This window comes from Pezoporus wallicus, unplaced genomic scaffold, assembly GCF_028554395.1.
Source record: "Pezoporus wallicus isolate ANWC-B61680 ecotype Strahan unplaced genomic scaffold, APGP_CSIRO_Pwel_v1 contig_227, whole genome shotgun sequence".
NCBI classification, from domain to species: Eukaryota; Metazoa; Chordata; class Aves; order Psittaciformes; family Psittacidae; genus Pezoporus; species Pezoporus wallicus.
The window spans coordinates 13831969-13855451 of record NW_026635704.1 but is presented as its reverse complement, the minus strand read 5'-3'; the positions used below and the strand labels follow the sequence as shown (position 1 = coordinate 13855451).

Here is a 23483-nt window from a genome sequence, read left to right as displayed (position 1 = left end):
GTTATGTCCAGTCCCTTAACAAAGATGAGAATGAACATGCTTTTGTAAGTTCATCTGCTTTTTAATGTCCCTTTTTTGGCATCCAAATGGTGAATTAAGTTTCTTCTTTGAATTCTCAGAGTCTGACTATAAGGCAGTAAAAGTTCACAGTTGCACTGAAGCAACTTTTGTCTGTCATCCAATCTCCTTAGCATTACTTAATAGCCTCTTATATTCCTGTTTAATGACATCAGTGAGCACACGTCATCATGCTTTAAAAAAGAGACAGTCAACTAGTATTTATGAGCTCAGCAAAATGACACCCATGTCTCCTTCTGTATTCTACTGATAGGGCTAATGATGGGAACAGATAATAAAGCTTTGTGTCATTTTTTGGAAGTAGAGTTTCTGCGACCTTCAGTCTGTATCAGGGAACATTATGTTTGTAAGAGGCTTCCTGGTAATATATATATATATATATATATAATTCTGTCTTAGATAGCCAAACTGCATTGGCAATAGCAACACATCAGAATATAGAAATCTAGCTCTTTATCAATGTTTCTGAAATTACTCTATTGATTGTCACTCATAATGCTAATGAAGAAGATCAGTACTAAAATATAAACTGATTCTGGAAAGCACAGAGCCTGTGACTTTCTCTCTCTGCTCACCACAAACCAGACTAATACAGTAACATGCACATAATAGCCATTAGTGGTATACTCATATCAGTACATTAAAGCATGCTACATGCTTCACCCCATCTTCATTAAGTACTCAAGACTTCAGAAAATGACTCAGTTCCCTAAGCTTGGCTAGCTAATAATCTTTAAAGTCTGGTGAATTGGATTTAGTTCTGCATCAGTGTAACCTATGATTCTAAGTATTAATTCTAAATATTCTTTACATTCATTTAAAATTCTGTTTTTTTTTTGTCAGAAAATCAGCTAGAGATACAGACAAAAAGAAATAAATTCACTCTTTATTATGTTCTTTAATGCTGCCTTTCATGCGCATTTTCTTTCTCATTACATTGTGTTCTCTTTGACTGGCTTCATAAGATCAAAACCACAGTATACAAATTGCCAGTCTTCTGTATTTCTGTTGACTGGATTCTAATTCGTGTAAACCAGGACCTAGCACTGCTATGGCTGAGAATTTCGTCTCTTTTATTTTTTGTGTGTGCTGCCCTTTAGACCTTTGGGAGCTTTTCTGCACTGTTTCACCATGAGGCTTTCACCTGCCTTTAGAAGAGTTGCTATACTTTAGAAAAACAAATGCTAAGTGGAAGCAACAGTGTTATTAAGAAGTGATAGAAGAACTAGAGTTAAAAATAAAGCCCATGTGGAAGTGCTTCAGATTTAGATTATTTTTCCCAGTAGGTTTAGTTACATTTACTATTAGGATTATATTTTTGAGTGGCAGACACATATCAACTGGCCTTCAGCTTTCCACCCCAGAGCCATTGGCTTTTCCCATACTCAAACAGTTATGGAACCCAAATAGAAGAAAAGATTTCATTTATCTCTTCAGTCTCTCAATTTGAGTTGATTAGTTTTGACACTGCATTTTTTATCAGTCATTCGTATTCATAAAAGCATCACTGGAGCCAGTATAAACTCAATTTGCCCTCCAAATACATACATCTGTCTCTGTGTGTGCGCACATATACACATACATATATATAAATATACATGACTGATGAACAGACAAGATAATGGGGTTTATGGCTTGCCAATATCATCTGGATCCAGAAGTGCCCTAAGCTATATCTAAGCAGCACAGATGCCCTTGACTGGCAGCACTGGGGCCCATTGGGTTTGGTGTGTAAAAGCAAATGCTGAAGCACTGGCTTACAGCAGCATGAAGATGTCTATTAAAGTCAGTGCTCCCTGAAATAAGCTTTAGGCTGGTTAATGCAAAGAGTTATACATTTTAGTGGTGGAAGTAAGAGAGGCCAGAAAATATTTTGACTTTTTACAGCACCTCTCTTACTGAGGTTACTCTTCAGATCCCTACGGAAAAGCACTAGAAGCATAAATGATGGCAAAAGCAAACCTTGAAGGTGATGTGCACTTAGCAACAACACAGGATGGAGTACTCAGGAAAGGGAATGATGACCAAGGCTTAAGGTTATCTCCTGCTACTTGGGGAAAAAAAGGGCAAAAAAATAACATATGCTTTTAAACACCAGAGCAGATCAGGTTTCCTCTTCAAATGCACAGCTGCAAAGAGAGACAGGCTCTCCCCAGAGCAAGGAAGCCCCATGACTACCTGATAAAACCCAGAGACCATACAAGGCTAAGTCCAGCTTCAGGGCCCAAATCTGCCTTCCTGGTCAGTAAGGAGTGATATCAAATGGACAACACTGTACCAGGATCTGTAGCAACAGTCATACCAAGGCAGCCGTATGTTGGGGAAAGCTATAGAGAAATAATATCACATTTTTCGAAACAGCAAATGTGTCCCATGAAATGGCCATCAAAAAAATACGATTTTTCTCACTAACCATGCACGAATGGTGCTCCCCCAATGCTTTAAGTTATCTTTTCCGAAACTAATGAAATTTCTTCAGTTACTTGTGGGCCTCCCGCTGCCCACCTGAATAAAGGGGAGCCAATTCCAAAATGTCAAAGGCTGCAATTACAAAGCCCCATTTTCACAAATGGGTTTCAGAGAGGAAATTTTATTGGAATTGAGCAAAATTCTTTCATTTAGGAGAGCAAAATACATAATGACCAAAATTCTGAAATACATTTTTTTTTGCTGGACTTCCTTCATAAAACTACCTGGCCTGTACGGCTTTCAGTGATCCGCCAAGGTGGAGAAGAGAGGGAATTAAACACTTTACAGCTCTGAATGGATGGGTGAGAAAGAAGTTATACTGCCAAAACAGATATAGAACATCTTCATGTATTGAACTCAGTATGATTCAAATGTGCATTTGATTAAACAAGGGTGTGAGTACTTCCTCTTTGTGGAAGTCAAGCTCCTCCAGCCAAATTGAGTCTGTTTCCTAGCCTAGATCTCACAGGTCCATTCATGGGACAGGTTTGTCAGGAGGACAGAGAAAAATCATCTGTTTTCTTGTCAGGAGGAGTCAGCAGGAGTAGCTGTACTGCAATACTGAGTCAGTGCTGAAGATGATGTAGCACAGAATATTTTACAGTCTGTTTAGAAAGAGTCTTTTTGGGAACAGCTTGATTGAATGAGGCTGATGTTCCACCTAGCCCCCTGGCTTTGACACTGGCCTGGGACGAATTTTTCAGAGGGGTTTGAACTTGTCATCTTTTTATAGTACTCACGTGCCAGTGAAGGAAACATGCTGTTATTTAATAAAGCCAGTTAATCACTTTAGACCTTGAAGCAAAAGCTACTGACCAGTTTTAATGTGCAGTTAAAAATGCAAATCAGGTGTGGTTTTGTCCAGTTTAAAGTCTGACCACCTCATTCTGCTCACTGGTTGTCACGGTCCTCTGCCACATGGTGCTTTCACACCTTAATGGCAAACTACTTGGAGCAGCACTTCTGTTTGTGCATTCTGACTGCATTGACTTGCAGTTTTATAAGGCTGCACTTCAGTTTTAGCTTAACGTGAAGGAGCATCACACCCAGTGTCAAGTGAAATCTGACACACTATAATTTTTCCCCACTTTTTCCTGCCTTCAGGATTAAGCAGGCTAATGACTCCTCAAGGCTGTGAAAAATACGTATAAAAACTGGGAAGAAAGGTCAGCACAGGCAGTCGGCAAGCTGGCCCACATGCCGTGGCATTGCACTGTGGTTCCTCTTAAGTTTTGCTAGTCAGGTTCTAGCTCCTGAGAAGACATATTTGTTGCAGGCCTAAGGAAATACTCCCTGAGAGAAACCTGACAGTTTTTCAGCAGGCTATAAATGAAGGAAGAAGCTTTGTTTAAAACACGGTACACATGGGGCAGTATATATTTAATTAGAACTAAATAAATGAGACAGTGGTAGGATTATTAGATTACAAATTACACACTAACTTTTCCCCATGGTCCTTTCATATACGTTAAGTAGGAGAATCCATTTGTCCACTCTCTTTCTTTGCATTTCAAATGGGTCATGAGAAACTGCACAACCTTTTCTGGACCTGCCCACATAACAGCAGGAACAGCTACGGCTCTGTGTAGTCACAAACACCAAAACCATCTCTGATCACTTAGAACAGCCTTCTTGTCTATACTGAACAGGTATTTGGTCTTGGTCAACTGTTTTGGTCTTAAAAGCTGTTCTGGTGGTTTTTTTTCAGGGTTTTTTTGTTGTCTGCATTCATAGACTCAAATGTGATCATATTAATATTCATTCATAAAAATGAGAACTAATTCCTCAGTAGCAACCTAGAAATTTGTATAGCGCTTCTGCAGGCCAACTGTTTCCTTAAAACACAAGAAGTAGAGTGAACGCAGACCGAAGATAACAGGATTATTTTAGAGGCAACTGTCATGATTTCAGCATTATTCATTCAGTTGGTAACCTCCCTTTTTCATCAGAAAAGACTACAGGCAATTTAGTTTAACTGTCCAGTTTCTATAAATGGGGGGAGAATGAGAAAAAGACTTCATCCTGCCTCACAGATCCACCCCCTATATGCAATGCACTGCTTCCCTCTGAGTGTGGAATCACAAGATAATACCTTGTTCTTCCTTCTACCAACTTGTAGCCTTCAGAGAAGGACCTTTCTGCTGCACTGCAGGGGATGGGAGGGAACATGGGCAGCAGAGACATCACCTCTGGTTAACCCCAGCACCTCTCACTGTTCCTGTCATATACAGAGCCACCACAGTTCTTTTGTTTCCCAGAAACAAGGAAATCTGGACCACTACTGGTTGATAAACCACCAAAACGTTATTAGTCTGAACCACACTAAATGTTAGGGCACATCGAGAATTGGATGCTTAACCTGTATCTCTATCTCCTATTACAGTAAAGAGAGATTTAGTTGACACACATCTTCATGAAGCCTGAACTTTGATATTTCAGCCTGCACCTGAACCTCACCCCAGATGTTTGCTGCATTCAAGATGGGGTGAGAAGCAGCCAGTCCCTATCTCAACCCCAGAGCTGTGAGCCTCTTCCTGGGGATCCTTTGGGTGTCTCTGTCCTTCTGGGAAGTGCATCCTGTGCACCCTGCGTGCAGTGCACGACAGACTGAGCTGCTGCTTGGCAAATGGAGTGAGGGTCACAGCCTCCTCTCCTCTAGGAGGGTCTGATGTGAGCCCAGAAACAGGTAACAGCAGACAGTACATGGGATGCTTTCAGGGAAAGCACCTTACCCCTTTAAGCACATTCCCTGTTTCCCTACAGGGGAGCAAATTCCTCTCCTCCATTTTGCTGCAAGTAGCCTTGACATCTAGCTGAGATCTTCACCCCTTTACAGTGAGATACAAAACAAGCACATTATTGCAGGTCTTGCTTCCATAGTCTTGGGTCTTTTGCTGTGTTTATCGGCTGGGAAGCAGTTTGCTTGCAGCATGCAGCCATGCATGTATCTGGCCATTTTCATCGTCCTTCAGTGTTCTTGTCACAGCCACAGTGCTATAAATAGCCTGTTCCTTCTTTTATTGCCCTTGAAGGGAGAAAAATATTCCTGAAGGCTATGGCTTCACAACGGGTTGGTTTCTATTTCTTCCCCTCAGAGGGGCTGGAGGGGAGGTTGAGTGCAGCCTCCTCATGTGGAACATCTACTTTTCTCCCCGTTGCCATGGCGACTGAGCTGCTGGCTGGCCTGGCTCCAAAAGGTGCTCAATGACACCCAGCACTGGGGCCATGAAGGGAGAGGATGGGAAAGAGGGAGGAGGAGAAAGGCGGCACCTTTATTCGAATGTGTCATGGCCAGTGTTTTCAGCCGGTGAAAACTGAAAATACAAGCCATAAAGAGGCCACAGGTCATCAGCATCTGTCAGACTAAACACTGATCTCCAGTAATTTGGTTTTGAGGATGGCAAATACTGCACTACAGGTTGATGACTATGTATTCAGAAACTGTAATATGTATACCCAGTATACTCATTAAGATAAGTGGCTCGCTCTACCTCAGACTTGTCCTCTTTGTAATATAGGCCCCATGCAGTAATAAACAACATGAATTTCATCACCTCCGGGTCTTTATCCTATCTCTGTCATGGTCTCAAAATCATGCTGCACTGGCATGAGCCAGGGAAAAAAAACTGCTTACAGATGCAAGAACTTGCAGGAAAATGAGCTCCTTCAAAATAATGAGCTATTAACCCATGGCACTGCTGCAGAGGCATTGCAGTTGTGTCAGCCACTGGTGTGTCAATAAATAACATGGCAAATTAGAAGTGGATGTAAATTTGTTTCTGTAGATAATTCTTCTTTGATATAAACTGGAACAAGTCTGAGTAACTGGATGAAAACACAGTTGTGCTGAATTTGGCTCTGCATAAGCGAAAGCAGAGGTCCTTAATTTAGGCTCTCTCCCTAGTTACCACTATTCACACGCTCGTTATTTGGTCAGAACTGAGCTTGATCAATTGTTTTCCAAAGATATTTCCAGAGCAAGTAAAATCATTTCAGGAGAGGAAGAAAGAAAGGCAGACTTACGGATCAAAGGCCGCTAGCAAGAAGTTGAGCAGTAAGCTGATGGACTGCTCCACGTTGATCTGGTGGGTTGTCGGCATCCGTTTGTTAAGCTGGTAGAAGATAGTTGAAATCACAGCTTCCAGGCGAGCCACGTTCAGTTCTATGTTGGGGTCCAGGTTGTTCAGTGCGTTTTCCCGCAAGGCTTCTATCACATTCCAGATGTCCACAAGATGCACTAGGGGACAGGACAGAAAGAGTTAGTGGGGACAAGTGCACCTGAAAGCTCCTGAGACAAAGTCACCTCATCCCACAGGATGGTGGGGAATAACGAAATCACACAGGACATGCTTCGTGAATAATTGAACTAATGAGTGCATTTTCTATCACTGAGAATTGAACTTGGTAGAGGAATGAGCAAATAAAATTCAAGTCCATTAATAAACAAACAATATGGTGTAATATTAGTTGTAATGAGTACAACTTCAGCTTGGGAAATCACTCCTGACTGTAAAAATGTATTCAAGTAAAAATCTGTATTTTACGGAAATCACTGGAAGGTAAATATATGCTAATAGTTTTTCTGAACCATGCCTCTATGAATCCCCATTCAGAAATTACTCTTAGATATTAATTTGCATAGCAGATGGGCTTTTCAGCAGCTCCCATGAATACTAAGTGCTTATCACATACTGACATTTTGAGAATTCTTTTCAGCAATTTGTATGGAAGCAAAATATTTTACAGAAACAGAATTGTAACGGAGTCAGGGTAGACAAGCTACATTTAAACAAAGAACATGTAATGAAATGATCCCAAGAATATTTTGTGTCTTCTAAATATATTTGCCAAACCATGTGTTACGTCTCTCTTAGACAAAGTCCTGCGCTAAGCTGAAGCTGATGGGGGCTGGTTTTACCTACAAGAACAGCATCACCCTTCATATTGTACCCAAACAAAATATCTTGTTTGCATAGCTCTGTTATTGTGGCAGTGTGATCAGCTTGCTGCAGACTGGCATTTCCAGAAGCAGTGGACCATGCCAAAGACAAAAACAACCTACAGACGTTCAAAATTCAGATTTATTTCAAAACTGAACTCAAAGAATCATCCCTCTTAATCTTAAGTACTACCTAATGTCCTACTAAACTGTCAATAAGAAACAGATCATGAGGTTCAGGGTGCAAATTTTCCCTTTCCTTAAACAGAGAAACTACTGTATAGATTTTACTACATAGCATGGTGACATATCTTATGATATATCAAGGGCCATCTGTACATGGAAGGAGATGCATTTTTTTTGTGCATAGAGAAATCTAATTCTAATCCTCATCAGTGTATTTTCACTTGCTTGGTTTGCAGGTGCTGTCTTGGACCGCAATATGACATCATGGTCTGATGGAAGGGAAATGTAAGCTGATAATAGATAGATAATGACACAAAATATAGTAGTTTTACTTAGTCGGGAATTCTTCCCTATGAACTGGGTTTCCTTTCTTCTACTTCAGGAAAAAATAACCTCTAACTCTCTGCTACCACATGCATATGTAGGAGGAAGATACATCATACAGATGAGAGGCAACAGTAGCAGCAACTACCTAAGGCACTAAACAAGCCATTTTCCCACTTCTTGCTGTTCCCTAGTAAATAATTTGGAAAAAAATGAAAGGTGCATTCCTTATATTAAAAGGAAATTTATATAGGTGACGTAGTATACTGTTAGGTTGTCTTCAGAGTGTTGTCTCAAATTAAGCCAGGTGAGTAGAGGACACAACCTCTCTGAACTTTTCTTTTTTGTATTCTAGTTGGCAAAAGAGCATCTTACCAGTAAAAAAAACCCTGGCATAGATCTCAGATCCTTTTAATGCAGTAATTCTCCTTCACATTTAGTCAGTTTTCACTGTCAAGTTGCCACAAGGGTAATCTCGGTAAATGGGAGATGATCTCCAGGAAGACAGCCTGTACATAATAACTGACCCTTTCTGGGCAGCTTCTCCACAGGGCTCAGAGGTGAAACTAGGCAGAGAATGGAAGAAATCACCAGAAAACAGGTAACTCTCTAGTCCAGGAGAAAAGGGTTAATGAGCATTTCCCACTCTGGGTCACCATTATAAGGTAGCCAAGGATAGCCAAGCGCAAGATGCCTGAAGATGCAGCAACAGGGTGGAACGCGTGCGTGTATTTTGTGGCCTTACTAACAGGGGAAAGGCTGGCAGAAATCAGAATGTTAAGCATGATGTCTCCATCGAGGTCTAGCTGTCACTGGCCATGAGGACTGTCTCTGGTAAGTCAGACCAAGCAGGTGAAGGAGGTGTTTCCACCAGCAGTTTCACCAGGCTAGCTTCTGGGTGTGAGGGTATGTGTGCAAATTGTTGAGCCTGAACTGTAGCTAAGATAAGAACATGAGAGATTACCAGGCACAACAAATAGCAAAAAGGAAGCAATGCACTAGCGGATGGTTAACCTCGACTTGTGGCTACACTAACGAGATAGCACCCTGAAAAACAGCACAAACAGGGGTACTAGCTGGCCAAGCCAGAAATTACTATGGCAACCATATCATAAATACAGAATAAGGCTGTAAAATCAGCAACATCAGAGCTAGTGGGAAAAGAATGAACAAGGACAAGCTCCTTGTTTTGAGCATACGTGTTTACTTCTGCAGATTTATGGAAACTTTGATGGTTTCCCTAGCACAGACAAAATGACACCCAGGGAGGATGAACCTGGCATCCAGACTTCTTAACAGTGAGAACTTCATGCAGCAATTGAATTAAATTGTGACAGCCTAATAGCCAAAAACTCTTGAATAAAGGAGCATGTAGGAAAAACAGCTGGCACAAAGAATGAGGCTGAAATGGGGACTGGTGTCTTTATTCTTCACATGATCCAGTACTGATACTATCTGGCTGCCAGAATTCCATGTTTCTTTCTTTTCCTACTGATAGTATATTTTTCATCACATATCCAGAGTCGGGTTTGATGATTGCTCTGGGAAAGGAAATATCCAGAGGCTACCAGATGTGGGACTAACAACGTCACTACATTAACACACCTGAAAGAAAAATACCGGGTATAATGTTACCTCTAACCTGAAAGCCTCATAAGGTACCCTGATACTCTTTGGTATGCCAGAAAGGTAGTGCAGAAGACTAAAAAAATGACTTACTGGAAATTACACAGCAGTAATAGTATCCCACCCATTTGTACTATAAATAATTTTACTTGGCCTTTTCTTCTTCCCCAGAAACACTTGAAACTGAATAAACAACAACCCTACCGCAATATTTTATTTTGCATTTAATCACAAATTACTACAGAGTAATCACTGCAAAGTAATACTTCCTGGAGGAGGAAATGGGAGATGTACAAAAGCCAGACTGTTAACAAGATCTACTAATCTTGCGAATATCAGCTGAAACGTCTAGCTCAAAATCACAAGCAGAGTTTGTCTGACTGCTGTATAGAGGACTGAAGCCTCCAGCTTTTACTCAAGTCTGCTATTACGGACAAGAAGAATTCACCCACCTAAATTTAAATGTCAAAAATAAGGTGTCTACTGTCAGCTGGTAATCAGGGCGCTCTCTAATGTCAGTGAAAGAAAAAGGCACCTTAAAACAGTTTGGGGACAGGTGGGACGGACAGTGCTTTGAAGGTGCCCATATTTCTTCAGTGACTACAGACAAAGCCTAAATCGACAAGCTTACAGGAGACATGTAACCTCAAAGCCAGTAAAGTTAACTGAGATGAATCTCACACCTTGCTCTTTAAACGTTAAGAAAATATTACTTTTTGTTCTGACTACTACATGGCCCAGAATAATTCGGGGTTTATTTAAAATATGAATAATAAATATTTTAATCTGTATGAACAGCCGCCAAATCTTGTCATAGTCATAGCTTCTTACACTGCATCACTTAACCTTGCACAGATTACATCTGGGTGTAGCGCCCTACTGATTACTCCAAATCCTCTTTTTTTTTTTTTTATGAAGTTTACTCATTTATTAAGCAGACACTTATTACATCACACTGCTAAGTCAACTTATCTACTTTGGGAAAAGGCTGAGTAAAACAGAGCCCTCTGCAAGTTTCACTCTATTCATTTGCACTATTAGAAATTTATGCCTACAGCTAATGTATCTGTAGTCTTTTCAATGTAGTAACAGAACCTCATCCTTGCAAACTTTGCATAAGCTTACATCCCCATCATTTTCTGTAATGCCTGCTAGTTCACTTACTTATTTATCCATCCCTGAGATTGTTTTAATCTCACTGAAGAAAGCATCTCTCCTTACTTTGTTTGCACATCTAGTGCAGTAAAGTCTGAATCTGATTTCTACATGCTATGATAACAAGAAGAGTTTGCAGCGTAACAAACTAGCTTACAGATGCAGAGGAGCTTGCCTCCTAAAATCTACCTTAAATTCTCTCAACAAAATAAAACTCCACAAGTTTCTTTTTAATTTCTCATTGCTGTGGATGCTTTTGTTGTCTTACCCACATTTCCCTCTGAAAAGGGAATTATCCCTCAATGTGAGAAAGATGCCCTTTCTTAAATGAATCCGTAAAACTTCAGTGTCAGCAGAGGATGATTACACTGTAGGAGGAAAAGCTGCTTGTGTTTCGCACCTGTGAGCTATAAGGTAATTCAAAATCAGGCAGCCCAGCCAATCTTCACAGATCCTTTACAGAAAAGCCTTACACCCTGCTACCAGCACAGCTATCCATCTATAGAAGATCTTCCTCATTTGCCTGATGTGTGAAAAAATTCGTAGATGACTTCCAAAAGCAATTGCTAAACTATGTATTTCCCTTTAGGTTTTGTTAAGTGATTTCTAAAGTCACAGCTAAGTTAACATCTGCATTATTAGATCGTCTACGGCAAACACTGACTGCTAATTTAACTTTTATGAGATTCAGTAATATTTAAAGACTGTCGCAGAGGGTTTCATATGTGAACACGTTCTGTAACAGACAGACAGTGATTAGCGAACATAAACAAAGTTCAGTATCCGGATATAAGTGGGACAATGCAGATGAGCAGCATTACAGATGGCTGCCATTCACTCCATAGCAATTTTTACCCGAAAATGTACACTTTGAAGAGACCCTGGCTGAACTGCAGAGAATTAAGACCGATGCATGAAAATATACGCCAAATAACAAATGTTATTTCCTTCAGTGGACTCCTTTGGCTGTTAAAACAACATTTGGAGAGTGCCTGTTGCCAGCACATTGTAACTGATCAGTCTCTCTCTGCAGGATGTAAGGGTGAATGAAAGACGGTTGGCTCAGTTTGAAAGGAGTTTCATATTCTCCTCACACTAAAAAAGTTTTTAGACACTCTTGAAGTTTATATCCTGCCCTTCTGTCTTCACTTGTGTTCAGAATATCTTTTCCTATTGCATTTCACTACTTTGATGATGAAAGACTACTTAGCAGTTAGGGTGCAGAATTCCACCACCTACAAATCCATCAACAGGTTAATTTGTGGAAGAGGTGTACTCTGGTTACATCTGGAAAGTGCAGAATTTAGGACAAAATTATGTTGCTTACTATAAATACATACGGCCATTTTATTGATCCCTATCCCCTCTCTTTTCTTCAAGCATTTTTTTAGTCTTCATTACCAAGAAAGCAACTTGCAACTAATAATTTTCTGTTTGGTAGATAACAGTATCTTAATAGCTAAAACATGAGAGAAGAGATGGTCTACAGTTTTTCTTTTTCAGCTCAAGGCAAAGAAATTAAAATTTATTTATGCAGTGAAAAATGAAGTCTTCTTTCCATCATTCAGTTTGATTAGAATGATGGGAAGGCTGTGAGATAAAGATAATCTTGGATATATCACTAATCTCAAAGGGGGCAGATTACTTCAAACATCACTTGTCAAGAAATGATGTTGCCCTAAGCAAGCACAAAAGAGAAAACTGTAGTGGAAATATATATTCTAACTAGTAAAAAAAAGTAATTAAATAATTAAACCCAGTGTGTGTGCTTAAGCTTTCTTCCATGCAAAAATTCCTCATCTGTTCTACTGCATTTTTTTGTATTCCACCTGAATCATTAACTTTACAGTGTTATCATTCCATTATTACTAAATGAACATGGAAGAGCAGATTACATTTAATCAAACAAGGGAAGTGACTAAATTAGGTCTTTAATAATCAATTCAAATTTACTTAACATACACTAGGTCTAACTAAATCTAGGTTAAACATGCCCAGTTGATAGGACAGAATTCTTCTTTCATAGATTTTCCTTTGTTGGTAAATACAGGAAAAAGCTTTTAAAAAAGTTTTAATTTAAGTTTTAAATTATTTCCAAAATTTTAGTGTACATTTCATTAAGAGTTTAGTCCAGCAAAGCTCTTAGAAGCATTCTTGACTTTAAACATACTAGTACTGTAAATTGAAACAAATTGCACTTAACTGTATCTCAGGTATTTCAGGTGGATTTCATAAAAAGGGAAAGATTTATGCTTCCTTGTTCAATAATCCTAAAAATACAAAGTATGTTACACAATTCTTTTTTTGATTAGAATCTATGAACCCATCACAAATCAGGGTATTGGAGCCATTTGTCATCATCATTGCTATGAAGACCTGGGAAGTTACTCATGCTTTCTGTTTGGCTCCCTCTTTCCTGCTGCAGGGCAGGTAACAGAGGACTGAGCGAGGCGGGTTTTCCCTCTAAACTATGCCTGTTTGTGGCCAAGCTGCCCCTCAAATCAGTCAGCTGTAGCATGATCACCAAAAGCTTAATCTACACCTCCCACTCCTCTGCAGATCAATGTGCCAGCTGTGATGACAGTTTTGTACACTGTCTGGCTGCCAAATCACATGAAAAAGAAAATGTACCAAGGTGTTGCTTCTTTTCAGGGCTAAAATGAGATACCAGCTTTTTGGCTAGGTAAATGTGGCGACAGCTGTCACCCTACATGGCCTGGCATGCCCAGGCTACTCATTGCCCAAATATCTCAGTCTGTACCTGGAAATATCCTGTATGTTCCTATTCCTCCTCTCACGTCCCTCAGGCTCCTCATATACCTCCCTTGCTGACGCCTGCTGCCAGAATTCATACAGTCCAGTGCATAGCTGGGCACCCACTAGGCAGCCAGTCCAATGAGCTTTGTATCCTTTGGGGCACTTTTGAATGCTCTGCAGGCCATCAACAGCTTTTGGTGTGCTTGCCAGTGTTTTCCAAAAGCAAGACTGATGAACTTCCAGCTTGTCGGCACATATTTGAATGTGTTAATGTCAAAATGTATTTCATTGCATCTTCTTGCTATTTCACTTGATATCTAGGTTTTGTAGAGGCAGCGACTGGTGAGTAAATACTATACGCTTAAAGAAGAAATTAACAAATTATTCAGAATATTTACTGCCATGCTATTCTGATTCCAAAATGCTTTGATTTTTAAAAACGTGTGTATCAGACCTATACTATAGTATGAGACGTTGTAAGAGGATGATACATTGACAACCAAGAGTAACTACAAACAACATTTACTTCTTTGCAAAGATTAGTCTTGTCAAAGACTGTCTACCTGGAATTGAATTTGGTAAGCTTTGTCTTCAGGATGAAGGCCCCTGCAACAAGTTGGACAGTCTGGGGCAAGGGAGACAACCTCAGTAGAAAATCTAGTTAGATGATGTTGAAGCAGACTGGCATAATCAAATCCATAGGACCCAATGGGAAATACACCCCCAAGTGCTGAGGGGGACGGCTGATGGCAACGCAAGGCCACTCAATTGTCTTTGAAAGGTTGTGGCAACTGGGTGAGGTTCTTGAGGGCTCTGAGAAAGCCACTATTGCTTTTATTTCCAAGAAGAGCAAGAAGAAGGCGAGGTAAAACCTCACCTCAGTCTCTGGAAAGGACTTGACATTTCCAAGCACATTAAGGACAAGAAAGTGACTGGTAGCAGCATGGATTTATGACAGAAGAATCATGCTTGACCAACCTCTTTGCCTTTCACAGTGAGGGGAAGGGGGGCACAAGGGACAATTGAGGATGTTCTTTATTCTGACTTTAGCAAGGCTTTCAACACTGTGTCCACCAATATCCTCACTGGCAAACTAGTAAGTATGGGCTGCATAAGCAGACAGTGAGCTGGACTGAAAACTGGCTGAACAGATAAGATAAAAATCTTGTGATCAGCGGCATCAAATGCAGTTGGAGGCCCGTCACTAGTGGTATAGCCCCAGGCTTCATAGGGGGGCCTTAACCATTTAACACCTTCATCAATGACCTGGATGATGGGACAGGGTGTACCCTCAGCAAGTCTGCAGGTGATACAAAACTGGGGAGGGTGCCTGATACACCAGAGTACTGGTCTGCCATTCAGAGTGACTGACCTCAGCAGGCTTGAACAAGACACTAGCAGGAACTGCGTGAAGTGCAACAAATGGAAATAATAAAGTCCTGAACATGGAAAGGAATAACCCCATGTACAGGCTAGGTGCCAACCAGCAAAGGCAGCCAACATCCTCCTGGGCTACGCTGGACAGTGCATTGCCAGGAGATGGAGGGAGGTGATCCTACATATCTACTCAGCACTGGTGACACATCTGGACCTGTGGGTGCAAAGTCCTGCAAAGGGCCACAAAGATGATGGAGGGACAGAAGCAACTGTCACATGGGGAGAGGCTGAGAGAGCTAGGACTGTTCGGTCTACAGGAGGGAAGGCTCAGGAGGACTTTGTAAGGGTGTAGAAACATTTGATGCAAGACAGTAAAGACTTGCAGTGCCAGGCTATTCTCAGGGAAAGGACAAAAAGAAAAGACAGAAGGAAATGGACACAAATTAAACTACAGGAAAGCATTTAAATACAAGAAAAAAATATCCCCTGTAGGGCTGTCAAACATTGTGACAGGCTGCCCAGAGGCTGTGGAGTCTCCATCCTTGAAGACACTCAAACCCAAACTGGACACAGCCCTGAGCAATCTGTTCTCTCTCCAGAGATCCCCACTAACCTCTGAGATTGTGATTCTGTGATGTACTTGTCTAATCATGAACTTACACTGCAAAACCATATAATAACTCTTACAAGAGAGGAATCAGTGTTGCCACATTGATTTTTCTCTAAAGCCACTGCTAAAGTAAACTGTGCTCCAAGCCCTTTTTCTGACACACAGTAAGTTAAAAAGCAACCCAGAGCCTGCCCTGAGGTCTCATGAATGCTTGGGAAGGAGTCCTCCACACCCTCAAAAGGTTTTGTGTGAGGTGCACAGAGGGGCCTTCGTGACACTCTGTGTACTCAGACATAACCTCAAGCTTTCCCTTGAATGCCAACAGATCTCAGAGGGAGCCATGGTTTCAGTTAATCCCATATTGTGATGATGTGCTCTCCCTGCAACCAGACTTTTACTTCCTGTAATTATGCTCAAGTGATAACCACCAGTGGCAGTGGTAATGGGTATGTCTAGCTGTGATGGCTGCATCTAACTCAAAGTGGATTTGATAGAGATAAGTAACAACACAACGGCCAAGAGCAACATGTGGTCCCCGCCCGCAAAGTGCTGGTCCAGGTCCAACTCAAGCCAAGTTTGTAAGAAACTAACTTCTGTGCTTGGTATGCAAACATGAGTATGAGTCAATATCTCACTCTATAAACAGCGGACAGCCCAGGTCCCATTGAGGTCTCCTGCATGCCAGCAGGCTGCATGCCAGCATGTCCCTGTGAGTAGGGATGCCTCTAAAGGTTACTCCTTGAGGTTCAGAGATTCTTTGCTGCAACAGATTCTTGGTAAGTGATTAATAGCATGCTACACTGTGAAATCTTAGCTAAGTGATATAAAGGGTTGATTGTGCACATAAACCGCTGACCAAGTCTGGGACTAGGTCTGGATTCACCTGCACCTAAACTCTCCTCTGAGAAGGAGTTTAGGATGCAAGGGGGTCCTTTTTAAACCTCCTGCCTCAACGGGAGGGTCTCCCTGACAGTTTTGTCTCACCCAGTCCTCTATGCAGCAAATAATCAAGTGTACCTGACCATCGAATGTTGTTAAACCACTGCTGCATTTACTATCAAACTATTAAATCACTGCTTTATGTCAATAAACATTTTACTACTTCTCTCCTATGAATGAAGTGTGTGTTGTGGTTTAAGCCCAGCTGGCAACCTAGAACCACGCAGCTGCTCGCTCACTCCCCCACTTCCTCCCCCCGCTCCCGGAGGTATGGGGAGGAGAATCAAAAGAATGTAACTCCCATGGGTTGAGATAAGAACAGTCCAGTAACTAAGGTATAACACAAATCACTACTGCTACCACCAATAGTGATAATGATAAGCAAAATAACAAGGGAAGAGAATACAACCGCTCACCACCCACCGACTGATACCCAGTCCAACCCGAGCAGTGATCTAGCCCTTCTGGGTAACTGCCCCCAGTTTATATACTGGGCATGACGTGCTGTGGTATGGAATACCTCTTTGGCTAGTTTGGGTCAGGTGTCCTGTTTCTGCTTCCTCCCGGGTTCCACTCCTCCCTGGCAGAGCATGAGGCTCACAAAGTCCTTGGTCAGAGCAAACATTACAGAGCAACAACTAAAAACATTGGTGTTATCAGTGCTGTTCCTAGGCTGAAAGTCAAAAACACAGCACTGCACCAGCTACTAAGAAGGAGAAAAATGACTGCTACTGCTGAACCCGGGACAGTGTGTCACTCCATCCATGACGCCTGTTAGCTGCATGCATTCCTCCTGTTTACCTCTTTGCCTGTGCTGTGAGAATGTGCAGGTGTGTGGTACACACCAGCCCAGCAGGAAGCTGGAGTAAGGCTATCCACTTGGCCACCCCAATGGTGCAGACCCAGAGTGAGGAGGACTGCCTGGTTAAAGAAGTAAATATTCAGACCAGCCAATAAAAACATCTTTATTTTAAACTACTGTGCATGCGGAGTTAAGTCTGGACTCACTGAATCAACAAAGATCACATCTCCATGTGGTATGACACTGGACAAGTGATGCACTAGCCATTAGGAGCTGGGTTCTGTGTGCATGTGCTGGCCACAGAAGACATTTCTGAATGGCTGCCAAGCCTGGCTACTGGGTGTCTGAAAATCTGAAGGACATGATGTGTACAACTGAAACACTGTTTTAAAGGTTCTCCTGTCCACATACCTGGGCTTGCATCCTTGTATCCCCACTTACTGTTCTGCCCAGAAAGAAAAATGAGTTATTCTAAAGCCTTCCGAGATTCTACAGCACATTAAACAAATTTTGGAAGTGTCTGCCAAACTGGCCAAGTGCTAGTAGCAAGGAATATCCATTAGGCTAACAATGCTAACAATGGGGTCTCTTTACTTTTAACACAGTACATGACAAGTCCACCAAGGTGTAAGAGTATGTAAAGATCTCCAGTAAAATTCTCCTTCATATTAATTTAATTTATAATACAAGCTCCTTTCCCCCTGCTTTCAATTCCAGCCTATTTTGTCTCACCTATATATAACTACAGCCTGAAGGGCTCTCTGTGGGTGGCAGAAGAGGCCATCAGTCTCCCCAAGGAGTGGCACTAATGACAGTCAATTCTGCAAATGGGAACAGTGGGCAATGCACCCTGAGTGCTGGGCTGGGAAACCGTTGCCAGCTACTTGTCACCCAGATGCTGAGAAAGTGTTTCCTCTTTTAAAAGCACTTTGAATTAAGTATGACATATATAAAATAAAATGATTTAAAAAATCTAATTCTAAGCATCTTAGTATTTTGATAACAGCCAGGAAAGACCACTCAACTAAAACTCTGCACTGCTGCTAATAAGTCACATAGCTTAAATTCATTGATTATACACAATTTTCTTGGTTTAAGAGTTAAATGTATTTGTGAATTAAAGACCAATGTGTAAATAGCAGCCCTGGCTGGCACAGCCACAAACTTGATAAATCTCACTCCCCAAAAGACAATGGTATTCCTACATTATGTATCTCTATTATTCTTGCTATCCCATCATAATATTATTTTAATGAGAAAGGCTTTATTTGAGGCATTGTGTGATCAAGCCTCAGTCTATCTTAATAGTCAAATAGGATTTACAAGTGTCAGCTTTAAATTAGCCAAAGAATTAATGGGGACATGAAGTAACAAAACTTGGTCATTAAATACGTATGATACACAAAAGCTTTCTCATTTCTTTTATAAAATAAGGTCAAATTGCCTTACATCTCAGTTTATATTTCAATTAGTGAAATTACAGCATTTCAAATTTTTAATGAAATATAACTCTTCTGAACCGTATTATGGCAAATCTCATGTGTGAGGAAAAAGCTTCTGCACTCCCAAAAGGTGGCATAAAACCACCCTCGATGCTGGGTGACACTGTGTCTGAATTTGATTTTCAAAAGAAACTTAATAGATAGAAACTTTATTAAGGAAACTTTCAAAAATGTTTCTAGAGAAAAGAAAAAGCCATGTCCCAGCCCTCCTACTTAGGAAATTAAACTAGAAGCTCATAAATGACTGAACATAAGAGAAGAAAATTGTAATTCTAGAATCTGTGACAACTCATATTGTGTGAAAGGACCCAAGACAAACCAGCTTTTAGAAGACACAATGCATAAGCTTTCTGGTAGCCACAGTCCTGACCACAGGATGGCACTACTGGGTATCTTTTAGCAAGTAACAGCACACATTTGCCGTAAGATTTTAACTCTCTACTGGCAGTATGTCAAGACAGCCAACACAAATCAAAGGCTGTGCATCCCTAGAAAATGGCCCTGGATGCGTATTTAGTTGAATCAAGACTATGTGCTTGGAGATTTGGCAGTGTGGATGCCCTATACAGGCAATCATATGTAATAGGCAAAAGATGCCAAACCCATGAGCTGCAAAGGGCAGAATGTCTTCCTGTTGGATGTCCTTATTTCAGTGATAAAATCTCCTCCAGAAGTATATTTCTTCAAACACCAAGTTTAACTAACACTACATCTTTCCCTCTTAAATAACTTCATTTTTTTCCCTTTTGATACAACTGCTGCCAGCTCTTTCTATCCCCTCTAAAAAACTCCCCATGCCACAAGAGAGACTACAGCTTGCTTTGGCACTGTTACCAGCAAAATGCAAGTGTAAAGTGAAAGTAAATGTTAACAAATTGGGTTATTTATATTGCCATTAATATTGAAGCAGTATCTGTTACCAGCTCTAAGGATGCAGGTATTACCCTAAATCTCATACTAACTGCTGTTTTCTTTTAAAAATAGCTTGCAATGACAAGAGAATACACAATTTAACAGTTCTTTCTAACAATTTCTTCCCTCATGGCTATAGAAAACAAGTTGAGATTACATTGTCAACCTTTACGGTTCAGTCATATCACAAAGGTCAATGAAAAAGAACGAGCAGCTATTATACATTTAGAACTGCTCGAGGACAAAAGCCCTCCTTGGCTCATCTCCTGGTTTTCAGAGTCTGATCCACGGTTATTTTGTCTTCTGTACTTTTTTTTTTAAAATCAGTTAGGGCTGGCAGGCCTGTAAACAGCAACACAAGGTACAGAATGCTAATGAAACACAGACTGTGTATTTCTTTGAATAGAAAAGACGTAATACTTTACATATATACATATTAAGCTGATCCTGATTCTATTAATTTAAATAATTTCCTACATAATGTGGACTGAATTTGGCCCATAATGTTTTTGTCTATTAAAAATAGAGAAATCCTGAAGCTGAACTTAATGCCTGAGTAAACTGCCTGATTCCAGAACTGCATTTTTCACCCCCAGGCGACAACAGACATACTGAGGAGTGAGGGCATATGCTTCTCTCTGACAAAGAGTTTGGGTCAATCCAGAGGGTCTGTGGGACAAAATCCCAGCATCAACCTCTGCTGCTGAGAGCAAGAGCATTGCTGTGAAGTAGTACATTCATGTGACACAGAGGAATTTGGTGAAAAAGCTTCTTACGCCTAAAGTCGTAAGGACAGTTCAGACTCTAGTCTTATTCAACCTTTTGCTTAATAAAGGTGCTAATTATTGCCATAGGTTCAAGATTTCATAAGTACTTAAACACATACAGCACTTGAAAACAACAAGATTCATTTGCCGAAAAACCTTTTGGGATCTGAGACAGGGAGAGATGGATCCTGGTATCTGGAAGATCCACTTTTAGTGTTATCAAATTGATTTGAGTAGACAATAGAGAAGATTCAGAGAAGCTGTAGAGAATCACAGAATCACAGGATAGCCTGGGTTGGAAGGGACCTTCAAAGGTCATCTAGTCCAACTCTTGTGCAATGAGCAGGGTATCTGACTGAACTCAGGCTTTACGCTCACACAATCTTTCCACGTTTGCCCTCCTGCCATTACTCACATTCAAAGCAATGTCTTCTGCAGGAGCCGCTCCATGTCCCAGTCCCCCACTTATTCATTCAGTCACCAGGACTCCCACAGCAGGAGGCAACTGCAGTGGCTCCACCACAGCAATTTGCACTGTCATGCACTAAAACTTCGCATCTCTTAAAGATATAGGAATGAGGAACAGGCCAAGGAAAGGAGAAAAGCTCCAGCTGATACAAACACAGCTTGAAAATCAGCAACAGTAAGAAAGGAAACAAGACTGCAGGATGTGAAATGACAGATAAGTGGGACTTAGGTGAAGTCCAACACATCTATCCTTTGTCCTGTGTGCTACAAGCTTTTTAATGATGTTGTCAGGGCCCCTAGATGGAGTAAGAGTCTCAAAGTACATGGCCACTTATCTGTTGTACCTTATTTTACACATGCAATCCTTAAAGATAGCCTGCAAATCCCACACATAGTACAGAGTTTCAAGGCAAAATATAGATGAATGAAATGTGGAAAATTAGACTGGAAGAAGATCATCACCTTTACAAGAGATGCAGTATGACAGCATCAGCTTCATTTAACAGAAATTGAGTTCGATCTCCTCAAACAATATACACTGAGCAACTGATTCATTCCTTCATGTCACAGTAATGCCAGCGAGTTCAACAGAGTTACTTTCACTTTGCTTTCTGTCAGGAAAGGAGACATCCATCTATCCATCCACATGGACTCAAGAAAAGGCTGAGCATACACAGAACTTCTCCAGGAACTAGCCCACACTTCGCTCAGTAAAGTGCCAAAGACCGCTTGCAAATACCCTGTTAGAAATCCACTGCTGCCAATAACAATATCACAGACATAATTCAGTCTGAATTCAGGCTAGGAATGCCTTGGTTCAGCACAAAGAAAACTGCCTCTGTAAAGCCACTGTATATCACAAACATTAATGCCAGGAAGCTGAATGTTCATTGTGCTGACTCCCAGAACTGTATTCGTAACAATGCACACTGAGGACATTATATTGTGCAGTCTCTTCACACTGATAAAAGCAGGAAATTATTTTTATGGCAAACATCTTCTGTTCTCACAATTTGTCCTAGCATACCAGATAAATGCTTTATGAAATCTCACCAAGACTTACAGAAAATCATACAAGGTGCAGCTGGTGGATAAAAATAAGAGATATTGGTTAAGCTAAAGCTTCTCTTTTGTTACAGGTACACAAACTGACTTTTGATGTAACTCTGAAAACAAATGAACATGATAAAACCCATCCTCTGGGAGTTACAGAAGGAAAGAGTTATAGCAAAAACAATGTCAGGTCCCACACTCTGACTTTGCTTCTGTGGACTATTTGCCATCTTCATCCTGAAGAAGCCCATTATTGCTGAACAGCATTCACCAGAGACAGCCAGTGTCCCTGCTGGCTTCATAGCAAGTTAACTTGTGAAAATTACTGGAGACAGAGGCTGAAAGGGAATGAGGAAGGGCTGGAGACAGATCAAACTGTCTATGTGAGACTGTGACAGAGTCACTGTTCAGACAGCAAGATGGTGCAGACTGTGTAGTTAAGGTGCAGGAGAGCTGTGTAGTCCCTACTTACTCTCCAAAGCTGAAAGACAATGTAAAAACAAGGACAGGGGAAAAAAAAAACAGCAAAACACCCAACTCAGCAGATGCAATGGAGAAGAACTTTTTGAATGTAATACTGTAACACACAGATAGTGCACAATGCTGCAGCTTACCTTCTCAGGACAGATTTTATGTCCGCTGTAAGGGCATACAAAACTGTCCTTTGTTTCACAGAAAACATGTATGGACTGAGTTCATGTATGACTCATCAAGACCTACTGCTTTGAGTATAGAATAGAGAGGCAGAGCTGATTCAAGATGATGGACTGAAGCTCCCTAAGGACAAAGCATGATCATCAAAGTCACTGCTACTTCAAGGTTTTACTTCCTATGTTTTTTTTCCCTTTTTCACATAAATATGTCGTCATACAGCAAACCCCTAAGAGAATGACCAACATGCAACAGGTGTTAAGTCACAGTGCTTAATGCACTCTACCACATTACAGTGGCACTCACATGAAATCAGGATAGGCCCAGCAAAATATCCAAACACGACAGACCAGAACAGCCCAGGGGAGGGGAACAAAGACTCATATGTAAGATAGGGTTTGCATGAAGGTGCTTGGAGCTAAGAGAATAACAGGAAAGAGAAGGAACTGCCAAGAGAATGAAGTCTGCAGAGAAGTCAGAGATAAAGCAAACACCACAGATAATGACATGAAAAAGGGACAAGGAAATTATGAAGACTTTAATACACAGTACAGTCTGAGGGTAAAAACTAGAGGGTGAAAGAAGAAAAAGCTCTCACATGAAGAAGCAGCATCCCTCAGAAGGTACAGTGATTGCCACAAGATCAGTTTGTTTCCGTGACATTGTATGTCTGCATATATTTTGCAAGTTTTAGTCTGTCTAGAAAAGTCCTAAGCGAATAATAATAGCTAATTTTCTTCTGTTTGAATTGTTGATTAGGAGCACCAATATGAAATAAAGTGCAGAAACTTTCTAGTTTTGGGTAACTAATCCACAGCCTGGCAGACAAAGGTGACTGATGCCTGTTACTAGTAGCAGATGCTCAGAG

At 40.9% G+C, this 23483-nt stretch overlaps 1 protein-coding gene across 24 annotated transcripts in view; it reads right to left on the bottom strand.

The window, feature by feature from the left end:
* The window catches only part of DTNA (dystrobrevin alpha), a 229614-nt gene that overhangs the window by 66053 nt on the left and 140078 nt on the right, over positions 1–23483 (bottom strand). For all 24 annotated transcript variants that reach the window (XM_057397718.1, XM_057397719.1, XM_057397715.1 and 21 more), the window contains one exon: positions 6571–6784. In XM_057397718.1, the coding sequence (XP_057253701.1) occupies positions 6571–6784 (214 nt within the window). The remainder of the gene's footprint in view (positions 1–6570; positions 6785–23483) is intronic.